Source organism: Strigops habroptila, chromosome 4, assembly GCF_004027225.2.
Source record: "Strigops habroptila isolate Jane chromosome 4, bStrHab1.2.pri, whole genome shotgun sequence".
NCBI lineage: Eukaryota > Metazoa > Chordata > Aves > Psittaciformes > Psittacidae > Strigops > Strigops habroptila.
Genome location: NC_046358.1, coordinates 52,672,159 through 52,699,315, shown reverse-complemented (window position 1 = coordinate 52,699,315; position 27,157 = coordinate 52,672,159). Strand labels below are relative to the sequence as shown.

General features: G+C 41.9%; 2 protein-coding genes across 3 annotated transcripts in view; both read right to left on the bottom strand.

Moving 5' to 3' along the window:
* The window catches only part of SERGEF (secretion regulating guanine nucleotide exchange factor), a 150,810-nt gene extending 143,035 nt beyond the window's left edge, over window positions 1-7,775 (bottom strand). The window contains 7 exon segments of the mRNA XM_030485240.1: window positions 1,090-1,152; window positions 1,458-1,571; window positions 2,925-2,985; window positions 4,610-4,704; window positions 5,031-5,186; window positions 5,901-6,039; window positions 7,697-7,775. Of these exon segments, the coding sequence (XP_030341100.1) occupies window positions 1,090-1,152; window positions 1,458-1,571; window positions 2,925-2,985; window positions 4,610-4,704; window positions 5,031-5,186; window positions 5,901-6,039; window positions 7,697-7,720 (652 nt within the window). The 5' untranslated portion in view covers window positions 7,721-7,775.
* Window positions 7,776-9,454: 1,679 nt separating this feature from the next.
* On the bottom strand, window positions 9,455-25,458 carry TPH1 (tryptophan hydroxylase 1). 2 transcript variants are annotated; one of them, XM_030484784.1, is made up of 11 exons: window positions 25,300-25,458; window positions 19,713-19,850; window positions 18,544-18,727; window positions 17,054-17,154; window positions 16,305-16,372; window positions 14,607-14,803; window positions 13,996-14,131; window positions 12,818-12,944; window positions 11,642-11,737; window positions 10,969-11,102; window positions 9,455-10,668 (listed from the first exon to the last, which is right to left on the bottom strand). In XM_030484784.1, the coding sequence occupies exons 1-11, from the start codon at window positions 25,324-25,326 to the stop codon at window positions 10,494-10,496; spliced, it is 1,383 nt and encodes a 460-aa protein (XP_030340644.1). In that variant the 5' UTR covers window positions 25,327-25,458; the 3' UTR covers window positions 9,455-10,493. The 2 variants fall into 2 exon arrangements, with proteins under 2 accessions (XP_030340644.1, XP_030340643.1); XM_030484783.1 differs by lacking the exon at window positions 25,300-25,458 and adding an exon at window positions 23,357-23,453.
* Between the last annotated feature and the right edge of the window lie 1,699 nt (window positions 25,459-27,157).

Genomic DNA, 27,157 nt, shown 5'->3' with positions numbered 1-27,157 from the left:
GAATAAAAAGCAAAAGCATGAAAGAAAAATTTACTCGCTCTTTATTTAGAGTACTAATTAGCTAAAGAAGATTCTATTTGTCCTTATAGTCTTTACTAATCACACATAGGCTCTGCATCTCAGAATTCAATATAATTTACATCTTGGAAGACCAACCCATACATCTCAACCTCTGTAGATCGGCATAAGCAAATACTCCAGTGCTCCTTTAATGATGACAGAGGTACCACATGGCTGCATATTTGCTAAGAACTTGTTCCTGTAAAGTCTGGCAGAGACTTGTCTTCATAAGGTTCAATATATTTTCCATGCTTCAGAAATGTAAGATTACAGAAGAAAAAGCTATTCTATTTCCCCTTCTCCCGGTCTAAAACAACCACAAAACAAATCTTTACTAGACTTTCATTACTGTATACTTAATACTTCAGCATGGAAGTACTGCCTAAAGATCAAAGAACAAATGGCAGACATTAGGGAAGTGCTTAAGCGATTAAAGCAACTTCCTATTGCTTTAAATAAGCCTTGTGCTCTCACATTGCCTTACACAGATCTGCCCACTGTTACAGTAGAGCCACCTAAGATAGTTCAGGCTATCTCACATCCCTGAACAGCACAGTCCCATGCAGAGGCATTAGCTCATGTAGAAGGATAGCCACAGCAGTCCTTCTCGGGACAACCACTTAACCTTTCTCCATGGACAAAGCGTTGCACTGGTTCCAGTGCTCAACCATCCAGAGTTATCCAACTGCAGCTCCAGAGATTTACCCAACCATGTGCTTCCACAAATCCTTTCAGAGATTCTAACCACTAAGAGCCCAGACCTTTACTTACTCATAAGGGCTAAGTCTGACCTCAAGAAAAAACACACAGAATTCAGATAATTCAAAACATGCATTAAAAAAAAAAAAAAAAAAAAAAAACCCAAAAATTTGAAGTTCTCAGAATCCAAAGCTATTACAAAACAATTAACCAGCACTAACGAGGCCAGAGCAACTATTACAGGTCCAATCAAAACTGGCAAACATTTCCAAAGCACACAAACCTTTATAGGCTGAGAAGAGGACTTCCACTTCTGTGCCTAAGGCCTACCTGTGAGTGACACTGAATCATAGGAGCCTGCAGCAACTGCCTTCACCTTTACATCTTCCAGACCTAAAGAAAAATTAGTCTCAAAATTCGTAGAGCAGGTATCATTTCATGCATAGACATGCATACAAGTATAACAGGATGATGATAAATTTTATAACAAAAGCCTCTGCTTTTTGGCCTTAGATACTGCAAGACTGTCTACCATTTTCCCCCATAGATTATGATCTCGTATGCCCACTCTATCCTTCAAATACTCCACTATATGTTTATAATACCAAGTGGCTTTATTATAAAAGGATGCCACATATCACTCCAAATTATATTTCTGCTCTATCCATCTTCGCAAAGCAATAAGATTTCTGGATTACCTGTTACTTCACAAGGTTCCTTTGCTGTCAAGAACAGAGGGAGGGTTTTCCCTTGGTGTGCACGCTTTGCCTGAGATGCCATGCCAGTTCCCCACTGAAGCACCAAACCACTTTCTTTCCAGAGTAAACACAGATAGAAGAGATTAAAACACATCAATGACCCACAAAAGCACTTAAGTCATGAGTTAGTTTTAAAGGTACATTCACTTAATTTTCACTGATTCAAATTACACTTTAAAAGAGCTTTATGCCAAAAACATAGAGATAACCCTGGTGATGTCATCAAACAACAAACAATTCTAGCCTCATTATACTAATATTCTAGTCTCCTAAGACCAAGAGGATACTAAACAACCTGTCTCAGCCCTGAGGCCTTTATTAGGACATTACTGAGGACTCAGTAACAGAAATCCCACAGCTGTAGCGCCTCAGGAATTTATTAGTATAAGCTCATTGCACGTTCTCTGCCCTTTCCTTCTCTTCATGCTTATTTGTTTGTGCAGTCCAGCACACTGAGCGAATGAAGTCACTTCTCTCCTCAGGAAAATCTGACCCAGCTCTGAATCAGTATGTTCACTCAGCACAGAGCTCAGGGAAGTTTAATTCCCAGTATTCATACAAGCACCAGAGATCCTACTCTTCTTCCAAGCATCTCTTTTAATCTCCAGGTAGTGGAATCTAAAGTTCATACAAAACTAAAACCAAACCAAATAAAAGTGCATATATAGTTTGTTGTTCCTCAAGTTTAACACAACCATGCAAATTGGAAGGGTTTGACTTCTACAGTTATTCCATAAACAAACTCAAAGTCTCCAAGAAGAGCAGAAGAAATATTTCGAAGTTATGACCATCCCAAGTATACACACAGCATATAGTGGGAGAGTCAGAGGACCAGATTTCTCAAGGCGTGAGAGTGAAATTAACTGAGTAGAGCCTCTCCCTCCCCTCCAATACAAATTTCATTGTTGCCATTTTTCCAGGTGTTAGTTTCAAATACACCATTAAAAAAGCCACATTTCATGTGCAGGTCCATTTTGAAACATCTTACACAAACTAAATCCATTATTTTGCATATCATAATGAATTCAAAATCCTCAGAAGGTATTTTATGGACCAGAAATATTTTTTCCAGAAAAAGCCTCCTTGTGTGTTTTTGTTTCAGAACAGGAGAAAAGAAATCAGTAAGTTTTCCACCCACCAGAAAATCAACTTGTTAATAAACCATTACTCTGAGGTACTGAAGAACAGTTTTTCACCACCAATTTCCTGGAAGTTTCTAGCATGTTTATTATTCATGTTAATTTGTACCAAAATCTTAAGACTTTTAGGAGTATTTTTGCTGTGATAGTTACAAATAAATAGAAGATAAAATAAATTTCATTGTCTTTCCCTCCCTCTCCTCCTCCAAGCCATTAAAACTCCATTTCATTTGTTACTAAAATGATATTAAAACTATGACATATTTACCTGTAGCAGCGAGGGCATGTCTCAGTCCTGCAGCAACATCCACCACCTTCTCTTTGAGAGACTACTCAAAGAAAAATAAAGGGGGGGAAAAAAAAAAAAAGTATTTTAGTTGCTTTTTGCTAGTGCCTCTTGTCACAATGCATATCAATGTTTTGTATCATAAAGGAAGTACATTTTGGCCAACAAAAATTAGTGGGAACATCTTCCAATAAATAAATAAATAAAGAAGTGAAGCAAATCAACTGTATGTACAGCTTTGCGGCAATAAATAAAAAGCCACAGCGAAAACCTTCACATAAAAGAAGGAACCTTGACAATACAAGCATGTTTATGTCTTAATTTTAACTCAGTGTTCCTCAAGAATTACACCAAAACATCCACAGCAAATACTGGTCACAAGCAGTAATAAGTTCCCTCAAGCTGTTCAGTCTGAAGTGACTGCTTGCATTAGGCATGAGAGGTCATGTGGATGGAAAAGTTTCTTTAGTGTTCTCCAAATAAGAAACTACAGTGTAAATTAGGGATTAATTAGAACTTCTGTAAGAAATTTATATAAACTGTTCGTCTTATAGCAAACAACAGGAAAGTTATTTTCATGTTCCAGAAGTCTCAGTACCTACTAGTTACAACATTTTAAGGCAATTAATTTGGACGTATTCAAAACTCCCCATTCACACTCAGCAGCGCCTCGTCTACAGATACCGCCATAGACTTACAGGAACAACATGAGTCAGAGCCCAACCTTCAGAATTTACAACTGAAGGTACTGGACAGTGGAGAAATTACTTTGTCCGTCCTACTTCCTTGGAAGCTGATATTGTTTGGTAAATAATGGAGGTCAGGTAAAAAGCGAGCCAATGTACTTGTCAATTCCTTTACATGCAAAAGTAAACATCATTTTAATCTCAAAAGCGATAAAATTAAAGTTTAGTCCCTTAAGTCTAGTTTTCCTGCAGCTACAGATACATTATTATTTTGGGGGTGACCAAGCTTATTTTTATCTAACTGTTTTTACAGCCAAGAAATAATACTACAGTCCTTATTTTGGGGGAAGAATCTCTGACAGTTATAAATGCACTCAATAAACCCAACGCATACTTAAAGAACAGAACTGCTGCACAAGAAGCATAAAAGCAATAGATAAAAGAATTGGCATAGCTAACTTTGCTGAACTCCATCGTACAAGGTTGGTTTTTTTTTCAGGGTGGATTACTGTTTTGTTTTGAGCTATTGAGCACAAACCTCCAACCTTTGCTATGTGAAGGTACATAGCCTTCATATAGCAAAACATATCTAGTATCTCACAGACTTGAGGCAAAACTTCAGTTAGAGAAAATTTGCAGAGTTTCACTACCTTTAGTATCACTTTACATCATCTGAGCATCAGATTCATTCTGCAGATGTTATCAAAATACATTATGAAATGCTAGAACCCCTAGTGAAAGAGATAACTTTATTAGAAGTGGGCAACTTCTTCATACAATAAGAAAAGCAGCCTTAGTTTCTCATTTCTGGATCAATGACCATCTTTGCTCCTTTTTTTAAGTTTACTGTAACAGACAGGCTTTATAAAAAATAGTTGAAGAGTCTAGCTCAAAGCCTGCTGGCATCAGACGGCCTTTGTAAGTTGCTGAAAGCAATATAAAGTACAGAGCTCTGAAGCACAATTCCTTTCAAATCTTTACCTCAATCTTTTGTGGAATCAAGCAGGTACCTGAAATTTGAGGAACTCCTAATTGTCCAAAAGAGTTAGACCCACAGGACAGAACTAGGCCAGATCCTGCAAAATGAAGTGTTAGAGCCAAATCAGTAAAGCCATGAGCAAAAGCTAAGCACTCTAACATTTTAACAAGCAAAATATATCAGCCAAGTAGCTCAGAAAAAGGACTTAACATGTCCCATTCCAAAGCCCCACAGGCTTCTAGTCTTACACACCATGTTCAGCAAAGATCTGAGGTTCACTGGGATACAAGGAACATGGAGTAGTTCAGTTTGCAAGGCAAAACCTGTGAGTGCCAGGGTGTCACACAAGCAACAGCAATGTGGAACTTTCAGTGTGTTCTCTACATGAAGATATTTCTTCAGCTCTTAGAAAGTCAGACTTACCTACTAATACAATTGTAAAATCCCAGCCACAGGCAACTTGCTTTACACAAAATCCAGACAGGGCAGTGCACAAAGTAAAATGTAGCACATTTTCTCTGTGATTCAATCCCAACTGCCCATCTTTGTTGTGGCCACATACAAAGAGTTCTCCCGCACCTGGAAATAAAAACAAATAAATAAGTAAAATTCACGTTCCACTGCACAAACTAAAATGACAAGTGCACATCCATGAGATCCTGTCACAAAAAAGGATAGTGATTATGTGTCATTCTAGGCACTGCAATCAAGCAAAAAGAAACAGTTACTTCTGATGCATTAGAACCGTCTCTGAATAGGTACAGCTATGCAGAGTTGGGTTTGTCAAAGCAAACAATCCATACGGAAAGACAGGCACCTCTTGCTAAGATGCATGATGTGCTTTTTTATCACATCCACATCTGTCTGTATCCTCTTCCCCATATTTAGCTATGGCATACAGCAGAAACTTTCCAAGACCAGATGCTATTTTCTGCTCCCTACCTTAAAACTTCTCAAAACTTAATAATATCACACTTGACTCCTCCCTCCCACCCCCCATCCTCAATACAGAAAAACTGTCTGCTTTGTATGAAAACCTGTTCTATGAAATAGCTTAAGAAACAGCCCTCACATAGCCATAAAGTCACCACACAAAATGAGCAAAACAGAAATTTCCCCAATTTCCCCAAACATTGAGTTAATTGGCACAGGAGGAACCTGTTTTGCAACTAAGAATTGTACTTGCTCAGAAACAGAGTCCACGGACAGGTGGCAGCACCAAATCAACAGGGAAACAGACAAACAAAAGCGTGTGTAGAAGTCACGCACTCCGTGCAAGTGCAATGTTCTTACCAGTGATAATTGCAGAATGTCCCCCTCCTCCAGTAATGCTTTTAATGTCTTGACATTTGCAGGAGACATCTTTCAGTGCCTGAGGTACCAGCACATCCTCTTTATGACCAAGACCAAGTTGTCCATAGCTGTTCGCACCCTTCAAACGCACACAGAAAAACAACACATTTTTTTAAATGTTAACAAAAAAGATACACATCTGCTCCTAAGAGCAAACGAGCTTAGCAGGGGTATGTCACAGGGTAACCTGCCAGTATTTGCCTCTAAAAATCCCCCAAAATGGAAACCTTCTTTCTTACTGCTGTCACACAGGACCCCCAGAACTACAGCCCAGGACCGTCCCAACTTTGCTGCCACTAAGGCTGCCCTTCCAACGCCAGTATTTTAAGAAACATATTGGAATACATCCTGGTAAGCCTTCAACTGCAGATGATCAGTTACTAAGGATGAAAGTCACATTACCAGGATGATTACCACCTGTTTAACGTTACTGATTCCCACTCATCACTAAAATCTTATTCATGCCAATGCTTTCTGGCAATCCACCTCCAAAAGGAGATTAGGAAGACACGCTACCTTGTTCCGGAACCTAAACAAGTAAAGCAGAAACATCTATCCCTCAGTAACTGCGTCTTTTCACTTAGAGTGGTCAAAATGAAAATATACCAATTATAATAAATTTATAAGTACAAAACTATAGCCACTAAACAAATCATAGAAAGCAACCACTGACAACCTGTTAATGTGTTAAGGAAACTCTTAGCCAATTTAAGCTCTGTGAAGTGTCCAGCAGTTTGAACAGCAACCTTCATTCACAAAGGTGGATTCAATAACCTTCCCAGCCCACACACACTGCAGTAACAGCAAGACTCAACACCCACATTACTCCCAGCTGGCGATTCCCAAGGGATGCAGCTCTTGGTGTATCCTGAAAAGACACATTTAGCAATAAACATCTTGTACCTACAGAAACAACGATATTTTAGACAAAAGCACCAGGCTGATCTCCTCAGCCTGTAGTTAACAGGTGGATGAGATGTCAGGATTCAAGCTCAACAGGCAGATCAAGTTTTTCTCTCACAGTCACTACTAGCGGTAGACTGTTTTAGAGCGTGTTACTACTTAACAGACATAATTCTTTTTAGAAGGCATGCCACAAGCTCTCATTTTAGCCTGTAACTCGCAATGAATTTTCAAGCCTTCAAAAGCAGGCAAGCTGAGATAAGGTGCAGAAAGAAAACAGGTGCCTGAGGAACTTAGAGCCACACGTCTGCCCCGATGCTAGCACACCTATCTCCATTTACCCTTCAAAGACCGATGGCTTATTACCAAAGATGCTTACCACAGAGCAAAACGAGCTAACAAGGAAAACAGATACCCATTTAACGGCTCTTTAAGCCAAACGCGCGTCCACCCATCTCCTCAGACCCTAGCGGCGGCAGCAGGTCGCAAGCACCGCCCCGGCCCCCAGCGCACAGCCCGAGGCACGGCTCAGCCCCGCCGGGACATCCCTCGGCGGGGCAAGCCGCAGGGCTACCAACCCTCAGCTGCCTCGGGGAGCGCGGCGAGGGCGACTCAGCACAACTTTACCACAGCGTTACTGTTTTCGGGGAGCGGGGACCTTGGCCCGCCCGTGCCCCAGCAAGCGAGGGGAGCGCGGGCCAGCAGCAGCGCGCACGGCCCCGGCCCCGCGGCAGCCCTAGGGAGGGCGGGCGAGCAGCAGGGCTCCGCGCCGCCGCGCGGGCACAGCCGCCATCTCGCGGCCGCGGGGCAGAACGTGCCGAGCGCCCACTTACCCACGCGAGCAGCCGGGGCTCCATAGGGCCGGCGGCTCCCGGCCCTTCCCGCCGCGCCGCAGCCCGGGCAGGAAGAGGCTGGACTAGGGCGGGCTCCGGCGGGGCTCCGCCTCACACCGAGCCGCCGGGTCGGAGGGTGTGTGGGGAGCACGGCCGTCGGGCAGCGCTGGGACGGCTTCGCCTGACGAGGTCCCTGCCCGGGGCGGGAGACTCTCGGAGCCCTCGGGAACGTTTAGGGCTGGCTGCGGCGGACAGCTGATGGCCTCCCCGGCCCCCAGATCGCTGTACCCCACTGGCACGCTCTAGCTCTGGCTGCCGCCCGCAGGAAGAACTCCCCAAAACCCAAGCGCCCGGTCCTGCCGGCGCTGACAGAGCCCCACGGATGGCGGGGGGCACCTGCCGGGGTGCGGGCCGGGAAACTCCTCCTCAGCGCTCACCCGTTTAAACCGGGGAAAAAAGACTAAGCCTTTAAAAAATAAGGGGAAAACAAATCAGTCCTCAACTAAATACATACAGTTCTGAGTGGAATTAAAGCACATGTGTGAAATGTGTGAACCACAGTATAAAACATACAGACCCTGGCCAGAAGTGCTTTATGTTTATTGATACAGTGCTGAAGTAAAGGGATTTTTGCTTATAATAATTAACAAGTCATTTAATTCATTGACATTTACTTCCTCCACCCTAGTTTAAAATACTTAAATTATTACTGTTCTATATTGCTAGATGGTCTGGATGTGTGAAGCCAAACAGGTGTTGATAATGCTGCAGAAATGCATCTTCTCTGTATTACTTATAGCAGTTTACTTTTTTTTTTTTTTGCTACACAAGTGCAAATAAAGATACAATTACTTTTTCCAAAGCATTCGAAATTAGGCGCTAACTTATCAGTATAAGGTTTCCTACTGAAAATGTATACACAGTTCAAAGATTTGAAGTAGCACAGACCTATGTGTATTTCAACAACAAAACAATCCCAACATTTTTTAAAATGCAGCTTGATATTAACTGTTACCACAGAAGCAAACAAAATAGATCCTCTTACTACTCACATATAAGATGGTTTCTTTCTTTAGAAAGACAAAGCTCCTAAAAACTATTTCAAAGTGTAATGTAAGCCATAAATGTTGTAGACCGTATTTCTACATCTTGTTCTTTTTAAAAGAGTTAAATGTGTTAATAGTCACAGAAAAAATAACCTAGACTTGATTTAAACAGTGAATATACTTGGACCAGCGATTGCTTATGGAGCAGATGTGGCCTACTAGAAAGCATATGAAACTGAAACTGATTTTTAAGCACAGAGGTTCACAAAAGACCTTTCAAGTTCTCAAAATCCAGGACTAGCATCTACAGTGTATTTAAGATTTCAGCCCACTTTTCCAGGGACCTTCACAGCTGCAAATTCTGGGTTTCCTGATATGCCTATGAAGAATCAGTGCTTAGCATGCTATTTAATACACCCTTCACATCACAGCTCTTCCATTCAAAGGTATTATATCCTGTACACATACTCATTTCATCAACGGGGTCAGCAGAAACAGCAGCAAGCACAGCTTTGTACAGCTATGCAGGGTGCTTGAAACTATGGGGCCCTGAAAACTGGGGAGTTTGCTACTATGCGATACAAACAATTCAGTAGGACACTGCTTCCCACCACTTGTAAACAGTGCTCTGTGGAATTAAATATACTTTCTACTACCAGGTAGATTGTTGCATTGATAGCCACACAATTCCTATGAAATGCTTGGGCTTTTCAGTTATCACGTGTTTGATAGGGAATGAAGGTGTTCAGGCCTAGTAAAGAAGAAACAGAACACATCTTTGACTCTGCAGGTCAATAAAGTGACTGGGCAATCAAGAAGATACTTATTTTTACAAAAGGCAGACTAGGCTATGAACTCTGGCTGTCATTTTAAATTTTGGTGTTATTTTAGAATCAATGAAATTATTCTGAATATTAAATTGTAATTTGGAAATGTTTTTAGGCTTTGTGCTAAGTCGGTATCTGATGGCTATATTTTTTGCTAAATTAATTCAATCAGGAAAAAGGTAAAGGATATTTCTGTAATGAAAGGTCTTCCCTCAGGTGCAATATCAAGGACAGCAATAAAAATCCTGACTATCTGAGCCAATAGTAAATATGCCAAAATAAACAGACTTAGGATTTCATGCAACAGCTCTGTATCTCTACCTTATACTAGAAGCATGCCAAACAGCACATGTGCAATTCTCTGGGGGCAAGAACAATCCCTCTGAAAGCAAGATTTGACCCCTCAATTTTATCATGGTGAACCTCCAGCTATTTGTGTTCTGATGCCTGCGTCGTAATCATTCAAGTTTTAAACTTAGTACCACAGACTTAGAAGCACTGATTACTATAGCTTCTATGCTACAAAGTCTGCAATGCTATAAAATTAGTATCCTAGTACTAGAGCCAGAAACTGACATTTCTCTGTGGTGAATTACTCCATTATTGCCTCATAAGCCACCTTCTGCAGCATCTGATCCCAGCCCTGATCCGCAGACCACACTTTTTCTCCAGTCTAGCAATTTCTCTACTCCCCACCAACTTCTCAAAGGCAACTCCAGGCCTTTTTTGTCCAAGGGGAAGGGAGGAATACATTCTGTACGGGACTCTACACAGAGAAACAAGGTAAAGTTATTATCCTTATGGTTCATTCACTCTTCCATTTGTAAAGGAGAGAGTTCTGCATACAACACATTACATGCCTAAAAAGAAATCAATAGGGAAAATAAAAGAGTTGCCCCATGCACCACACTGCTGACAGGGGTGTTAAACTTCCAGCTGCTTGCCCATCTTGCTGAGGGCATCACTGACAATGTCCAGCTCATGACGTAGCTCATTCACCACGCTGGCAATGCTTTTTGTGTCTTTCAGGATCTGCACGCTTTGAGTATACGGATTGTACTTCACACCAAATGGGCGCTTGATGGTTTTTGCAAACTCTCTATTCAAGTAAAAAAAGAGAGGGAATTATAAACAAAACACAAATGCATCCTCTGTATTCAGTCAGGATCAATAATCACTTTTCTAAACTATTTACTTTCTTAAAAATAGTTGTAATTGTTACATAGTTCATCATCTTTCCCACCCAGTACATGGAAGACCAAGCAAATGCTAATCTCAGCTTTCCGACCTCATGAAAAGTAATCATAAAACTGTGATGAGAATAAAAGGGTTTGGTGCTGCTACTGAGAAATGCACGAAATAAAACCTGCTTTTATAAACAAGGGAAAAATATCAGTACCTCATCTTTTCCTTTGCTTCTTCAAAACTTTCAGAAACAAAGTAAACCTCCTGGAAAGTTGTTATGAGGCATTCTTGCTTGCAAGTGACCTTTGGATCAAAAGGTTTGACTTTGGCGCCACCAGAGAGCGAGTGCTGGTATCGTGTTATCATGTGTCAGAGGAACACCACCACGCAAAGAATCCATGAGGAAGATGGCATGAAGTAGAGTGAATAGGAAAAGATTGAGACCATATTTAGTGCATCACATCTTAAACTTTTTATCTGCAGATGAACAATGGTTAAAGCTTAAAAAAAATTAGTAACTCTGAAAGGCCATATTCTGCTAATCTGGGTCAAAAAAGAGATTCCTCAGACATGAGGCTCATCTGTAAACAAGAGCAATATTTTCAGAATCTGTTCAAACCAGAAGAGCTTTATTCTGAAAACAGTTACTTGGAACCTTACGTTAAGAAATACCAATCATCTAACGCTTCCTGCAACAGACATGGAAGCTGCTCAGCATAAATCCAAAAGCAGACTGTCCAGTAATTATTGCCACAGAGAATTTTCTTAATGTCTAGTAGGTATCTAGGAGTTTACAAAAGAATGATTTTTAGAATTATACTTCATAAAAACAGAGAAAACAGTGACAATAATAATCGAAGAGGTAAATAAGCAGTAGATGTTCTTACCTTGAGTTCACTAATCGAAGAGAGCAAGCCAGCCCCATAAACTCGTAGCTGCCCCTCTTGCTTGCACAAGCCAAACTCTACAGTGAAGAAGTAGCACTGAAACAGAGAAGGCAGTAAACCAGTTCAGCTTTCAACAGAGATGCTGTGGTGAACTAGACTGGGGCATTTCTATTTATAGGTAGTACCAAACAGTTGCAAATATCAGACAGTCATCACTCAGTTATCCTTCTCAGATATTCAAAAAGAGAGAAGCCAGAATATAGAAAGTTGAAGAACCACTGGACTGCATGTTTCTTATGAGAAAGATCTCATAAGATGATATTACAGATCACCCTGGTAGGCTAGAAGCTGTTAATGTTAGTAGGAACACTGAGATATAAATCTGTTTTGAGAAATATGGTCATGACATGACAGCTTCAGCTTAAAAGAAACACTGGATAAAAAGGATCTCTGAGTGAGTGAAAACATCAGCCCACCACAGTTTTTTTCTCATTTGCTTAGTGGCCTATAAAGATGCTTAGTTTGCCTGGATTTCTGCAGGTATATGAGGAGGAACACTATTTTCATAGATGGCTTAGTTCTGCTGCCACTGAAGGTAGGAGAAATTTTACCACTAGCTACAACGGGGGGGGGGGGGAAGAATAAAAAAACAGCAAACATTTATATATATATAACCAGCATCAATTATTTTTCGTCTAAATAAGGAAGAAAGATTAATTTACAGTATTTCAATTTCTTGACTGAAAAGTATCTAATGCTAGTACATACCATATTCAATGGAAACACTGTATCATTTCAATTCATTCTACACATTAAAGAAATAAATTACTTTTAAAATAATTTTTTATGTTCCCAGCAGTAAGAAGATTTTGTTTGGAAGAAACTGACCATAGAATTTCAACCTATAAGAAGTGATCTACCACCAGAAGTGCACACTTACTTGACAGCCAAGTGAATAAAAATGCCAATCATAGCAACCTTAAAATGTTTGTTTGTTTGTTTTTCTGGCATGGAAAATTTTTGTATGCTCTAAAAGCCAAGGACCATTAAAACCCATAGTTCTAGCAGCTGGTGTGGCTAACATTGACATGAAGCTCAAAATTTATTTGATGGAGTGGGGTCAGCCTAGTAAAGCACAAAGCTTTCAATGTGATCACAAGGCACTCAAATACTCACTGTTGCCAGTTTTTGGACAGCCTCATCTGATGCCCCAAGTGATGCAAGACCAATTTCCTGGGAGAACTGAGCAAAACTGGGTTCAGCCAAAAGAGGGACATGGCCTAGGAGCTCATGGCAGGTATCACTGGACAAAGAAACAAAGAAGAACTCTCATGACCTTTCTTTATGGGTGTGTGAAAAAGCAGCACCATTGAACAGATATAGTGTCTTCAGTTAAACTATTTAATATCCAAAAGATAGAAAAGTGTCAAACGTTTAATTGAAAGCAACAGGGCCGGTGTCCTGGTTTCAGCTGCAACAGAATTCGTTTTCTGCCTGGTAGCTGGTACAGAGCTGTGCTTTGGCTTTAGTCTGACAATAACACTGATAAGACACCAATGTTTAAATTGTTGCTAAGTAGCGCTTACCCTAAGTCAAGGACTTCTCAGTTTTCAGCTCTGCCAGTGAAGTTGGGAGGGAGGACAGCCAGGACAGCTGATGCAAAGTAGCCAAAGGGATATTCCATACCACAGCACATCATGCCCAGTATATGAGCTGGGGGAGCTGGCAGGAAGGGGCTGATCTCTGTTTGGGGATGGGCTGGGCATCAGTCAGCAGATGATGAGCAATTTTATTGTGTGTCACTTGTTTTGGGTTTTATTCCTCTCTCTCTTGATTTCCTATTATTATTACTGTTGTTGTTGTTATTATTATTACATTTTATTTCAGTTATTAAACTGTTCCTAACTCAACCCACAGGTTTTTATCTTTTTTCCAATTCTCTTCCCCATTTCACTGGGGCGAGAGGGAGTGAGCGAGCAGCTACATGGTACTTAGCTGCCAGCAGGTCAAACCAACTCTGCATAATCTGTACATAAACTCGAATTTTCAAATGAAACTGTCTAAAATTAAGACCTGAGCTCCACATTTATGAGGAGTGTATATTTAACTCTGCGCACAATGACATCAGTAAGAGCTCTCCACTAACATGCTGTACTTCTGAAAATCCTGTACTTATGAAGGTGGCACTTGAGCATGCTAAAACTTCATTACATTCAGTGTGAAGGCTGAGTCTTCAGCACCTTAAAAATAAGTTTTCTTGCTGGTGTTTCTTGAATGGCTTTCAAGTAGCTTGGCTCTGGGCAGCAAGATTCAAAACTTACTCTCAAATTCTCCCCCAAGTTTAAATGACTCACGGCTCTGGTGTATAGAGAGGGTCCGAGCTGTGTCTAACATATTGAGTGCAGTGAAAAACTCTGAATGCTAATCCTGCCAAGAAGTCTCTGGGTGACAGATATCCAGCAACGGGGCGGATGGTGAAACCTGTGCGCTCTGAAAAGGAACGGAGAAATTGTACATTAGTGTTGAATTGCAGTGTTGTCACATTTCCTGCTACAACTGAGGTGAAAGCCACAGCACTTGCTTGGCTCACAAGCATCTGGGAAAATTAGGCACAATTAGAAAAATGTGCCCTAAGCTTGGGAATGACCAACATTTAGTAAAAATGTCCCTACCTCTCTGTCAGTGGATTTCCTACAGTTTCATACCTACAGCAAACACACTACAGCTGGGTATCTTTTTAGCCAACCGTAACAGTCTCTTCAGAGGTAGCATTGCCCCTCAAATGTCACCGTTTGTATATATTCAAGACACAATACATTAAAACACAGGTGGCCAAAAGGCTTCTTAAGGGACCAGAATGAATACAAGCAAAAGAGATTAAGGGTTTTTTCTTGTGCCCACAAAACAGCAGCGTGATTTGCAATGGACCTTAGTTCTTTTTTGTGTAAGAAAATTAGCATGTTACCTTTCAGGAAGCGGGACACATCTTCCAGCTGGGGGATATTGTCTTCCCTATACCCACAGTATTTGGTGAGCAAGGGTAAGTTTTTAAGGTACTCTCTGCAGGCATGAGTTGGGTAAAGCTTGTTAAGCTCTCGGTACACAGTCCCCCAAGTCTTGATCTCCTCCTCAGTGAATTCAATCTTGGGAATTGGGTCACCACTACAAGGAGGATAGGAAGAAAGGACATTCCTTGCTAAATGGCTGATAACAGATGACTCATTTACCTACTATTGACATCTATACAGCTGTGGCACCTGGTCAGGGTACATTAGGCACTGTCAAATACACAGTGAGATCTGGTCTATTCCCTGGAAAGCTTTTAGTCTAAGGGCTTGCTTTGTTTCCCACCTAAACCAACTGACAGGAATCTTTGCATTGGCCTCAATGGAGCCTGAAAACTTTGGTTCTGTAAATAGTTTCTTAGGTGTTTAATGCTAAGAGTAACCTTTAAAATACCTGCATGGCCTTTACAGCTTCAGGAGCTGAGAACATATCCTTTTCTCTGTTGGACTTCTCTGGCTGCAATTACTTTCCACTACCTTTTTGATTTGTTTTAGAAAGAGAATTCCCTAAATTATCAACACATTGCTTGGAAGCAGCTACATATACACATTATGTAAAAGTCCTACTATGCAGAGGAGATAAGTGTTTGTCTGAACATAGTAATTGTAGTCCACCTCTCCTATTTAGCCCACGGGATCTTGATTAAAGTGGATTAGAGCAAGGGTGTGACCTAAAGCTCACTGAAAGCCATGGGAGTGTTACACTGAGCTTCCACTGCCAGCCAGGTAACCAGCACGATAAACGCTTGCCCAAGTGAATCTCTGTTAACAATATATTGACCGTAACCAGCTCTGTGCTGTGGTAACCAGTTGCATTAATACACAGTGCAGTAGAGCTCTAGATACACACCATTTCTAGGTCATTTCCAATTGAGCAACTTGGCATCTTAATTCAAGCAGGCAACACAACATGAAAATCATGTTTAGAAAGAATTTATAGCACTGGGCTATGAAACTCTTACTGCTTTAAGAACTCCCTCCCCCAAGCAACATCTCTAAAGACAGAAGTTCTTTAAGTTTTTTTTCCCAGAAAACTTATCTGCACATCACATACACTAGTTTGAACCAGGAAAGAAAATTAAAGTATTAGCATTTTCCAGAGAGTTTACACTCAGTGGTCAATGGGCTATATATAGCGTTTTGCCTCCCCTCCCTCACTTTTGCAAAGAACAACAATCTGCCCTAGTCAAGTCAGTATGTCCTGGCACAGGCAGCTGTGCATCATGACTTGTCCACCCTCTTCCTTTGTTGCACCCATTTCCAGAGAAGTGGGGAGGGACCACAGAATCCAAATGTACCACGCTGCAGGAAGTCCTCATTGGCATTGCTGCCCATCTGAGTATCAGCACTGCTGCAGATGTCACAATGGTCGAGCAGCTGTAGCCTCAGACTGATCAGACCTGGGGAGCTGTAAGATGGCCCAGGTCTACCTTTTAATCTTGTCTTACATCTCACTTCATTTCACCCCCTTGACTCCAATTCCCAAGCCAAGCATGTCTCAGCGAGATCTGAGCCCAGGAAAGGTGAGCTCCCAACAGTCCACTCTGCTATTATTTCAAGGCACCCAGAAGGCTAATTGTGGAAGAAGTCAAGCTTACTGTTTGTAGTTCATAGCCAGGTCTGCAAAATACTTTCGCCTCTTGCGATAGACATTGTCTTTGAAACCCTGGTGAAGGGAAGGAGAAAAACAAAGTTAAATGAGTTTCCAAGCTGTAGTAAATAAATAAAGTTAAAACAAGACACTTGAAAATTCTTCAGTTGAGAAATATGAAAGTAAAATGTGTAAGAGGACGGGGCAGAAACCTCATAGCTGTAATCTGAAATGTTTAGTAACTGTGAACTAAGCAAATACTCCAACTCAAATTAAGAACTAGTGGTTTTATGCATACAACTATATACTTAGTAGACAGTAATTCATTTTAGTCATATCACTATTTTTATAAACTTTGTTACTTACTTGATAATTCTAAATTACAGAACAAATTTGCACTGCCCAAGTCCCAGTTTGTTTGCTCCAATTATAGTGAGGAAGAAAGCAAGAGGAGGAACTGAGCATGCCTCACAACAGCTTTTTAAATGTATTTATTTATTAATTTGTATGCGACCACTCTGGGCACAGACTTGAAGCCCTCCAGACCTCACACATGTGAGCCTTGCAGAAAGGCATGGGAGCTGAATTCAGTGACAGCCTAGGAAAAAGCATGAAACCCCCAAGAGAAGGTGCTCAGACCCACAGAGGCGCCTTTGAGTGGAAGGAGAGGGAGAGGAAAAGCTGCTATTTTTAAAAGTAAGCTCCACAAAGTACATTTTTGCTATGGATTGGGTTTAGGGAGCTAAAAATACTCACCGGATGATCAGCATCCAAATCGGACCCATACATCAACACTCGGTTTGCACACTTATCCAAATCTGAGATCTTCTTCGGAAACCAGGGAACATTCTCCATGTCTAGGGAATGCATAGAATCCACAAAGTTATTAATAACGCCAAGCATAATGCGGGAGGAAATACTACTTTCAAGTATGGCTATGGCGGTTACAGGCTAAATCTATAAATTAAAAGCACATGAGTAAGACAAGGGAGTCTACTGCCTATCTGGCACCAGCCTACAGCTCACACTTCCTCCTCTGTCACTGCCACAGTCTGCCTACAGAGCACAGCCAGCTCCAAAGCGTCCAGGGAAAGGAAACAGTTAATATGGGTTTTCTGTGGCCCTTAACTGTTATTACTGTTAGAGTAGCATCTAGAGGCTTCTACTGAGACAAGGCCTCCTTGTGCACACTGCTGTGAATCTTCTCGTATACAAAGTGCGCAAAGAAACAGAGAAGTGATTTGCATGTGGTCCCTGGACAGAGTGGGAGCAGTTTGAGTCCTCCCATCCTGCTTGACTGATCAGGGGAAATAAACATTGCTCTGTGGTGATGTACCTAAGAAGCACCTGGCTTTGCCAAGGGGTTTGTGGGGGAAGAGGAAGAGCAGAAGGCCCTGCAGCCTTAGAGAGATACTTCATTACAGTTTTGCTACTGACTACTTTTATATTTTTAAGCTGAAGAGTTTTTAGCCAAGCTTTTGGTGGAGCAGTTAATACGCTATTTTTCTGCCCCATGCTCTTCAGTTTTCTTATAAAGGACAGAGAGAGTGTTTAGATTGAAATTTTCCTTACTTAGGGCTAAAGTAAGCCATTTTTATCCAAAACCACCACTTTTCACCTTCCCCTACCTACCAGCCTGTGCCAAGCACAGTGGCTGAGAATTACACAGGGCTGACTTCCAACTGCCCTGAACTTTAGGCATGTCTTTAACTAGAAGCAGAGGTAAAGATGTGAAGCATCCCAAAGTTAAAAGGCACCTCTTCCATACTAATGTAAGTAACCAGTTATGATGATAAGTGGTTAAAAAAAAATAAATAAAACGAGCTAAACGAGGAAACTGCAGAATCCATCTCCCACTCTCACAAGTGTCTGAACTGAACTGGGATCTGTCAGTCTGTACACCTCTGTGATCATGGTGTACAGTCCCTACGTGCAGGCTTGTGTGGGTGCAGGGACTCCCATTGATGCCAGTTGTGCTGTACTGCGAAGGGACGGGAGCACAGCCAATAATTTGCACCTAGGTGTCACCTAGGAATACAGCCTGGAACAGCCTATATTCCTAGGTGACACCAGCCAATGCAGCCCTGCCCATATCAGCTAGACTACACCCATTCACAACACAGAAGCATAAACCTGGTAGCTACGGATTGAAAACGCTACACAAATACAGCCATGGACACCACAAAAAGATTTCAAACTAACACAGTGAGAAGTGCGTTTTCATCAGAACTGCCTTTTCTACTTACCATCTTCCTGGACATTGAAGTGCTCTGTTGGGTTCATAGAGACAACATTGACGTGGGATTTCAGGAGCTGGAAGATCTCATTCAGTTGTTCCCTGTTACTGTCACAGTCCACAAAGATCTCAAACTCAGAATTTCGTCTCTTGGACTTCCGTGACTCAATGTGTACCAGATTGACATGCTTCTCCTGTTTTGCAAAAAGTAATGTTTTCTAACAAACTAAAAATAACTGACTAAAAACTTTGGGGTTATTTTTTGTTTTCAAAATAATATTCTACTGCTATGGACTATTCACCCCCTTCGTGAAGCTATTTTAGTTAATTGGATCTCTTGGCAGCAGTTTGCTTGTTGGGGGGGGATAGTTTGAGTTTAAAAAGCCTGTCATACAGAAGAAAGTGAAAGAGAACCTGTATTCTTTCAATTTCACTTACATTCAGAAAGCACAGAAAGACACAGTAAGGAGGTTTAAATTCATAGACTTTTTTCTTTCATTGCTCCCATAGGAAGCTGATTAGCAACTGGGTCGGGGGAAATTCACCAAAATGCCAATCAAGTCACCATATAATTATCTCACAAGCAAGCAAGGGATTTAAAAGCAGTAGTTTTCAGGGTGTAAATTACTTTTATTTGAAAAATTATTTAATCATATGCCTTATATCAGGAACACAGAGAAAACTGCAGGCTAAGACATGCAGGGCCAGATGACAGAGCACTGTGGCACTGCATATATTCCTCGTACCTACCTGCCCAGCAATCGAAGGGGTGCAGTTGTGCCACTGCAGTTCCTCTGTCACCCTCAGTCTAGCTAGGCAGGGCGACAAGGGCACGGGCCTCACCTCAGCACGGGTCAGCACCCCAAGCATCTACCTGCCATCAGCAGGAGCTTCAGACCTGCCTTTTATATGCGGTAGAACCAACGAGTGCTAATCCTCTTTTCATGAGGGGAAAAGGCAAAACTTTCTGTCTTTAGTTAGTGCAGATGATACGTCTTGTGAAGGATTTTAGCCAACCAGCATCTAATTTCCCAGGTATACATTTGCCTCCATGGGCGATTTTGAATGCACAGTGGGAGCCAGGATAGGAATCACATCCTTAATAAATGGATGTAATTAATTCTAATGTGTTCCAAAACTATCCTTAGAATTTAAAAATACAGAGCAGCTGGTACCTACCTGAAAGAGTTTTAATGCTTTTACAAGTCCTCCAACTTCATTCTTCAAGGAAAAAATGATGGCTGTTCTTCCTCTTTCAGATGCATGGTCTTCATTCTCTTTATTATCTTCAATCATCATGTAATTTGACTTATTTAACTAAATGCAAACAAACAAAAAGATTTTTCTGAATGGCTTGTAGCGCAAAAAAGTGTAAAGTTTTACATTTCAGTTTGTCTTCAGGTAATACTGTGCTCTGACTGATCAACCACAAAAGGAAAGGTACGAGTCAAATATTTACACAATAACACTAGACACACATGGATTATGTGTGATTTGAGGATGAAATACTGATATTTCTTCAGTTGAATGATTTTATAGACATCTTTAGACATTCTCTAGGAGGCAGAAAATGTTTTCAAAGTATAGCTTATAAGTAGCATTGGTATTGGGGGGAGCTGTAAGATGTCAGCAGAAATAAGAAGTTGAACAAAATACTTGTTAGCAAATTCAATGAAAATTAGTAAAGGGAAAAATCCAAAACCCGCTGAATATAGACAGGAAAAGCTGGATCAGGATTTAGCGGATCAGAACTGAAAAGTCATTGCCTTTCTCCCACTATGTAACCATAAAGCACTGTTTTACAGAGAAAAGAGACAAAACCTAAGGAGTTACAGTGTTGTGCTGACCAGAATCTGTTGGCTTTAAAGATCAGCCACAGCTGATCTGTCAGGGCCCCTAATTCACAGGCCAAACTCTTATCATAATCACCCAAGTCACACATTAAAATTTTCAGGCATCAAACACTATAGGACTTTGTGGTTTTGTACCTTACTAGTGATCACGCTCCTGGCTGTGTTGAAATCAGTGGATACCACAGATCACATTCTTAGCTACTTGCAGCCAGGCCACTAATAGAAGTAATATTGAAACAATTAAGACATGAAAAATGCAAAGTAAAGAAAAAATACAAAGCTTAGAAGCGGAGGCTGTGTCTCTTAAGTATTCAAACCTTGCAAAAAAGGTGAAGTTTCTGAAGGAGTCAGTAAGAAAGAGGAGAAGAACAATGAAGGCACATTATTGCTATTTGGAATTATTTTTTGATTTGACACAACTTTTAAGGATGTGATTATCTGGTGACATTTGCAGAAAATGGAAAGAGCAAAAAAAAAATGCAATCAAAATGCAGCAATTCCATTGATTCCCTTCTACAGGCTCTCCACATTTAACCTCTTTAAAATGGATAATGCTGAACAACCGAGTATTTCTATCTATAATAGCTAAGTTTAAAAATAAAAAACAGATTTTACCTATCTTTTAGCAGAATGTTCCAAGAAGAAGGTAATCTGCCTAACAAAACAAATTAATTTCATTTTAAGTTGAGTGATTTACGAGGCAGATACTTGATGCTGCTCTAAGAAAGGTTTCAAGCAGGTTACTAGATGTGAGCTCTTGGGGTGCCAAGGTGATATCCTATGGCAGAGGTCTTGCTCCAAGCCCACTGATGCTAATCAAAATATCTGCATTTCTGACTGGGTCCCCACCTACAACGAGTTGTCACTATGTGATGAGCCTGGACGACTGTGTCAGTCCATCGCACTGTTTCTGATCCAGCAAAGCCACTGATCTCTATCAGATTGAGCCCAGACACCAAATTCTCTGCTGAAAGTAGGTGACAGAGCCCAATCCAGGTTCTGCTGAGCAGCCTGCAGGTCTCACAGCTCGCTCAGCGAGTGTCAGACCAGGATCACAAGAGCCAGGTACTGACACTGAGCAAGGGTGCTCCAAGCAGAAAAGAAAAAGCTAGTAACTCCACTGTTGCATATAGGTTATTGGTTGCTTTCTCAAGCGCAGAGATCACCAGTTGTGTGAGCCAAATCCTATTAAGACGTTACTGCTGTAGAAGAAGCTGAATGCAAAGAAGCCTCCATTACAAATAGAGTTAGATGGTACCCTGTTTGGCTATTTTATATATATCACTTATACGCAGCATGTTGGCTTGATTCCACATTCAGGATCATTGACTTAGGACAAGATCAGCTTATGAGATTTGGCATAGTTGCCATGCAATGTCATAAGGTGCACGGCCAGAACAAACTACATGCATTGAAGACTAATGTTCTTACTTTGTATTTTGCTAGTTCAACTAATGCCATGTTTAGGATCAGGTGAAAGCTTTTTTGAATGTGTTTAAGAGACCAATAAAGAAAATAAAACAGCAGTGCATTCTTAAATTAAGTTCTAAAAATGATCCGTAACTTAGGAATTTGAAAAAGAGAAGAGAAATTCAGATGCCTACCACACCAAATGCACACCACTTGGATCTTCAACCCTAGACCAACACTAAGCTTTCGCTTCCAATTAAAAAATAAACTGAAAACAAGTCTGCATTAACACAGCAACCATTTGTTGTGGTGCAAGACAAGAGAAAATGGTAATACAAAAACAATTCCTCTCCTCCAACAGCTGCACCTTCACTTTCATTTTATTCTGGATCAGTAACTCAGCTCCAATCAATTCTGACACTTTTCCTCTGCACAGTAACACATTTGAGCTTTTTGGAGGGTGAAGGGCGAATTAATATTGCATTGATGCTTGTTATTAATGATGCAAATCATTAACTGATTTGTCATCAACCTGACTCAAGTCTTAATGAAAGTACACAAACACAGGTATACTCTAGATCCCTTATTTAGTTAGATACCTAGGTGTCTTCTGGTTAAAGATTGCTCCTTTCAGAGCTCATAGCAATTAACTTCCCTTTCTCCCCCTCCCCAGAGAATATTCTGTTAGATAGATATTTGAGGGTGCATATTTTGTGCTTTAATTCTTTATATTAATGGATAGCCAAGACCTAAAGTTATCTAAACATACTTGTTTGAAGGAAAATACATGTTAGAGCTACAAATTGAATACCAAAAAATATTTTTAAAAATGTATTTGATACAGATTGCCATTAATTGTACTTGATAAAAAGTCTCAACAGGCATTTTGTACCCTCCTCCCTCTCTAAGTAGCTGTTTACTTTCTCACTGTCCTTCTGACACACTTCTTAGTAGGGAAGGATGAAGACATGATCTTATGAGTGACAATGTCTAGATGTCACGTTACAGGGAAATTTTTCAGCCATTCCAAAGATCCTCCTTAGATTTCGTTCTCAGACACCAAACCTAAAGCTGTGCTGAACAGTTCATTTGGCTTCCAAAGATCTGAGGGATATGGCAAAACAATCTCTTGTGAAACTTCAATCCATTACAGTCAGTGTTCTTGTTTTCACGAGGACTTTTACTGACTTTGTGAACTGCACGGTATCAGTAACTGCAGCCAGCACATAAGATCTAATTTTATCTGATTTTTTCTGATGGACTACATATATTCCCACTGTAACACAAAATAATCCCAGAGTGGATTTTTCTGGGCTGTATCACACTCTCTGTCTCCTAAGCAATGATGCACCAGAAGTTACTTTTGTTCTACCTTAATTTCATCTACTTGCATTTGAATTTTACTACTTTCTTTCCCCGATCTGTCCAGAAACGGCAGCATCATCAGCCCCATCCCAACCCTAGGAGCACTGAGCACTCCCCCGGTGCCGGAGGAGCAGCATCTCAGGGCAATGACCAGTTAACCGGGGCCGGAGAGCTCCCCTCATCCCCCAAACTCACCTGGCCGGCGGCCTCCCGCGCGCCCTGCGCTGCCTCCAGCGAGCCGCCGCGGCGGGGCGCGGGGTGCATGGCCGGGACGGGCCGGGAGGGCACCGCGACCGGCACGGCAGAAACGGCACCGGCACGCGCTTTATAGAGGGGGCGAGGGCCGCCCCTAATCGCCCTCCGCGGGGGGCGGAGGCGGCGGGCGGGGGAAGCGCTGCCCGGCCCGGCCCTCCGAATAACACCCGCTGAAAGGTGTTTATTCAAGCACTGTTTGCAGAGCAGGGATGCTCAGATGCAACCGCCCACCATCCGCCGTCTCTGCACCCCCAAAACACCCCGCACAGAGGTGCTTTCTCTCCTGCGTTACCCCTCCTTGGTGGTCTGAACGAGGAAGATTAAGGGGGGGGGGGGCAGAGGAGACTGGCTTTTTGTGGGTAACTTTGTGGGTGTTGCAGCTAACACGAATTTGCCCCCCACGGGGCTGAGAGGAGGGAGCATTTGGACGGAGGGAGCCTGTCTACCTCCATGGTGTCCACCCGCAGCGAATTGATATGTGCACTGCCCCTGAGAAAAGAAAGGCAAACTGTGAAATCAGTGAGAGGTGGCGAGGGCTGGGTCTGCAGCAGAAGGTAAATAAGCAAACTTATCTATGGGGAATCAGCAGATCAGACGAGGAGCTCCAGACGAGGAGCTCCTGTCAATGCTCTCTATTAGGCTGCAAAAGCACGCAGTATAGGGTATAGCCTCAAACAGAAACACGGAGGGGAGATTGTATTGGGTTCTTAACTAAAATTAACAGTGCATTTGTTGCTGTGAAAATAAATTGCAACACATTACTTTTCTTAAAAACTCCTGCCTGTACAGGAAGAATAACTACATTTCAATCAATCAGCAGGAAACTATGTATTTTCATAGCCTGTATATAGTTATTTTCTCTGTAGCTCTAGATATTATGTCTATATTTTAGAAACTATCATTGTTTTCAGACTCCAATAGGCCTGGTCCTCACTGTCTCCTCTCAGGTCAGACTTGGCAACATTAAGATAAGGGGATTTGTGGCACCCAGCAGGAGAAGCCAAAATGTTCCCCGGGAACATAATCCCTTGGAGGCTCTAGGCGTTTGGGGGAGGTGAGACTGATTATTTTTTTGCTGGGCATAGGGCTGTCCAAAACCAAAAACTGATCTTTCGTTATGTTCCTTACAAAACTACCTTTCAAAGAAATGGTCAAAGGCGGCAAGGACTAGTTTTACCCTAATTTACTCAAATGTCTGAGAAATCTGCAGTATTTTTCTCTTCAGTGCCTAAAATCTTGAAACCTTGATTCCAGCTAGATCACTTAGACCCTGGTGTACCCAAATGATAAATTACACTGATGAGGCCAATATGGAGGCTAACATCTAACTGAGGCAAACACGGCCACACTTGCACCAACCAACATCTCCAATGATGTCAGTGTCTTCCAGCTTCCTAGAAGAGATGGAACTTCAAGCAATCCTGTTTCTAAGAGGACTGAGGGTGAATAGCTAGCTCTGCCCTTCAGTCACAGCACAAGATTGAGAGCGCGTGGCTGTAAGTGATGACAGCTGGAAAAGCCAGTTTGTTCCAGTTTGCTAATGGAATATATTTCATGACCAGATGCTTCAGTTTTCCCTTCATAAAGAAAATGCAGTATTTATTCACTATACGTCTTAGCTCGCCAACAGGCATTATACTTCCTTCTTGCAGAACAAATCTCCCCATCAAACAAGCTGACTCAAAAAGCAAACAATTCTTAGGGGCTTTACCCAGAATCTTAAGCATATAAGAGCCTGATATTAATAATGAATCAGTAAACATGAGCACAGTAAGATATTTATGATAGAATATGACTAAATCTGTCAGGTTTTCCTAGCTCAAATGCACCAATAATAACAACTACCATGTCATTCTGGTTTTGATCCTATTTTAATTACTCACTAGGTAGCCCTCTAGAAGCTCTTCCATTGCAGGTAAGAATCTTTTATTCAGAAATCTGGACTCAGGCTGGTTTTCCAGTACCTCCTGATCAGTACATCCTGATAGCAGCCAGGCTGAAATTCCTGTGCTTTCTTTTCTGTCAAAATGTTGTGCTCATCCTTGATAAAATTTGAAAGAAAACACAAGATACAATTCTGACTCACAGTTCCTCAGGCATCAGTTGAGTTCATCAGTTGAGGTCACTTGAACTGTGAATGAAGGATTATTTTGGTTTTTCACTTTTACTCAGATCTGCTCCTCCCTCGCCTTCAAAGGCTATATCCTTTCACAAGGCACATTAGGAAAGCCAGTTTATTCTTGGTGTATAGATATGCGTTATTCTAGTGTTAAGCAACATGGATGTCCTCCCCTACAGCCCAGAGGTGTAAAGATGATCAAAGAAGACTCAGTCACCCAAGCACTTCTGACAACCCGTTTTGGAGGCTCCCCCCAGAAGACAACAGAAGCAGTGACTTGGTTAGCATCTGCAGTACCTGAAAACACAAAGCACCGGGAAGGGCACAGGGCGGTCCGAGGTGCCACACTGAGACACAAAGCAGTGAAACTAAGCTTATAAGAAGCATATGAGCTTCATGGCACACAAGAGCCATGAAGGGGATATAAACTGAGCTGCCAGCTATGCCAGTTTTAAGGGCACTTCCTCCCTCTGAGGCCCCAGCTTGATAAACAGACAGGAGTGTCCCTGCCTCCCTTCCTTGCCCTGTCATTTCCAATTTAAGCAGGAGCTTTCTGGAACACTGGTCATCCCTCTCCTCATACCTAACACTGCAGAGCCTGTGGTCACCTTGGCCTGTAACTGCCGATACAATGTGAGCAGTACAGGAACAGCCAAGGAAATTTAACCTAGTACGAAATTAATTAGTTACATAAAGAGATAACCAGGGTGCCCAGAATTTAGGGGAGCAGATTAAAGCTGATTCTCTGGTTTAGTAAGAAGTGCTTGTTCACCGTACCCAATGCCCTGTAGTCTAAAAGAGCAGAAGCACAAAGCATGAACTGACTCGATTACAGCCAGTTTTCACTGGGTGCTTGCTGAAGCCTGCCCTGCTGCTCTCCATGCAGGGTCTCCACATCCTGTGAATCTGCAGATGGTTTTATAGAACTGTTTTGTTTTCAACCAGAAGCTGAACCTTCAGGGGTTTAGGGTTGCAGGGTTTCAGAAAACCATCACTCTGTCACGAGCACAACTGCTGCTTAGGGTTTTCACAGGCAGCAGGACACTTACACCATCTCCCAAAAGCTGGCAGTGTATCCTACCATTTAAGAACAGCAGCTTGGGCCTCCCACCACAGAAAAGAGCAATATAGCACAGCAAAACTACTAGCAGTCAGGCATGAAGAGCAATGCAAACAGGACAGCAATGTGCACAGGTGCTACTCTGTTCAACCTGGAAGGAGGCAGCACAAGCGAAAACTGACCCAGAAAATGTCTGAACTGTCGGAGTTGGCCTGCAGGAGCACTGAGGCAGAGAGGCCAGAAGTTTTCTGTGGGACATCAGAAGTCTACACAGACCCTGAGGTGGAAGGACTTCTGAAGGACAGAGACAACCTGGGACCTATCAACACCACAGGGAAAGAGGCCTCTTTATCTCATGAGATAAGGCAATACAGCAGGGTTTTTTAAGCCCACAGGAGATTTCTCACATATAGCCTCTCATAGAGACAAAGCCCTCCAGATGGATAATCAGCGCCTGAGGATCGAGTACAGGTCTGACCCTGCTCAAAAGTGGGTCAAGCTGATCACGCGTTTTGCAAGACAGCACTTTGCCATGTGCAGCTGCTACAGAACCTGTTGCACT

Excerpts from the sequence above, each read along its gene's own strand:
- TPH1 (XM_030484783.1), bottom strand. The coding sequence starts at position 23,425 with ATGCACCCCGCGCCCCGCCGCGGCGGCTCGCTGGAGGCAGCGCAGGGC. Across the intron at positions 19,851-23,356 it reads CGCGGGAGGCCGCCGGCCAG|TTAAATAAGTCAAATTACAT; the intron begins GTGAGTTTGGGG and ends GTTTGCATTTAG. Across the intron at positions 12,945-13,995 it reads CCTCTCTATACACCAGAGCC|TGATACCTGCCATGAGCTCC; the intron begins GTGAGTCATTTA and ends TTCTTTGTCCAG.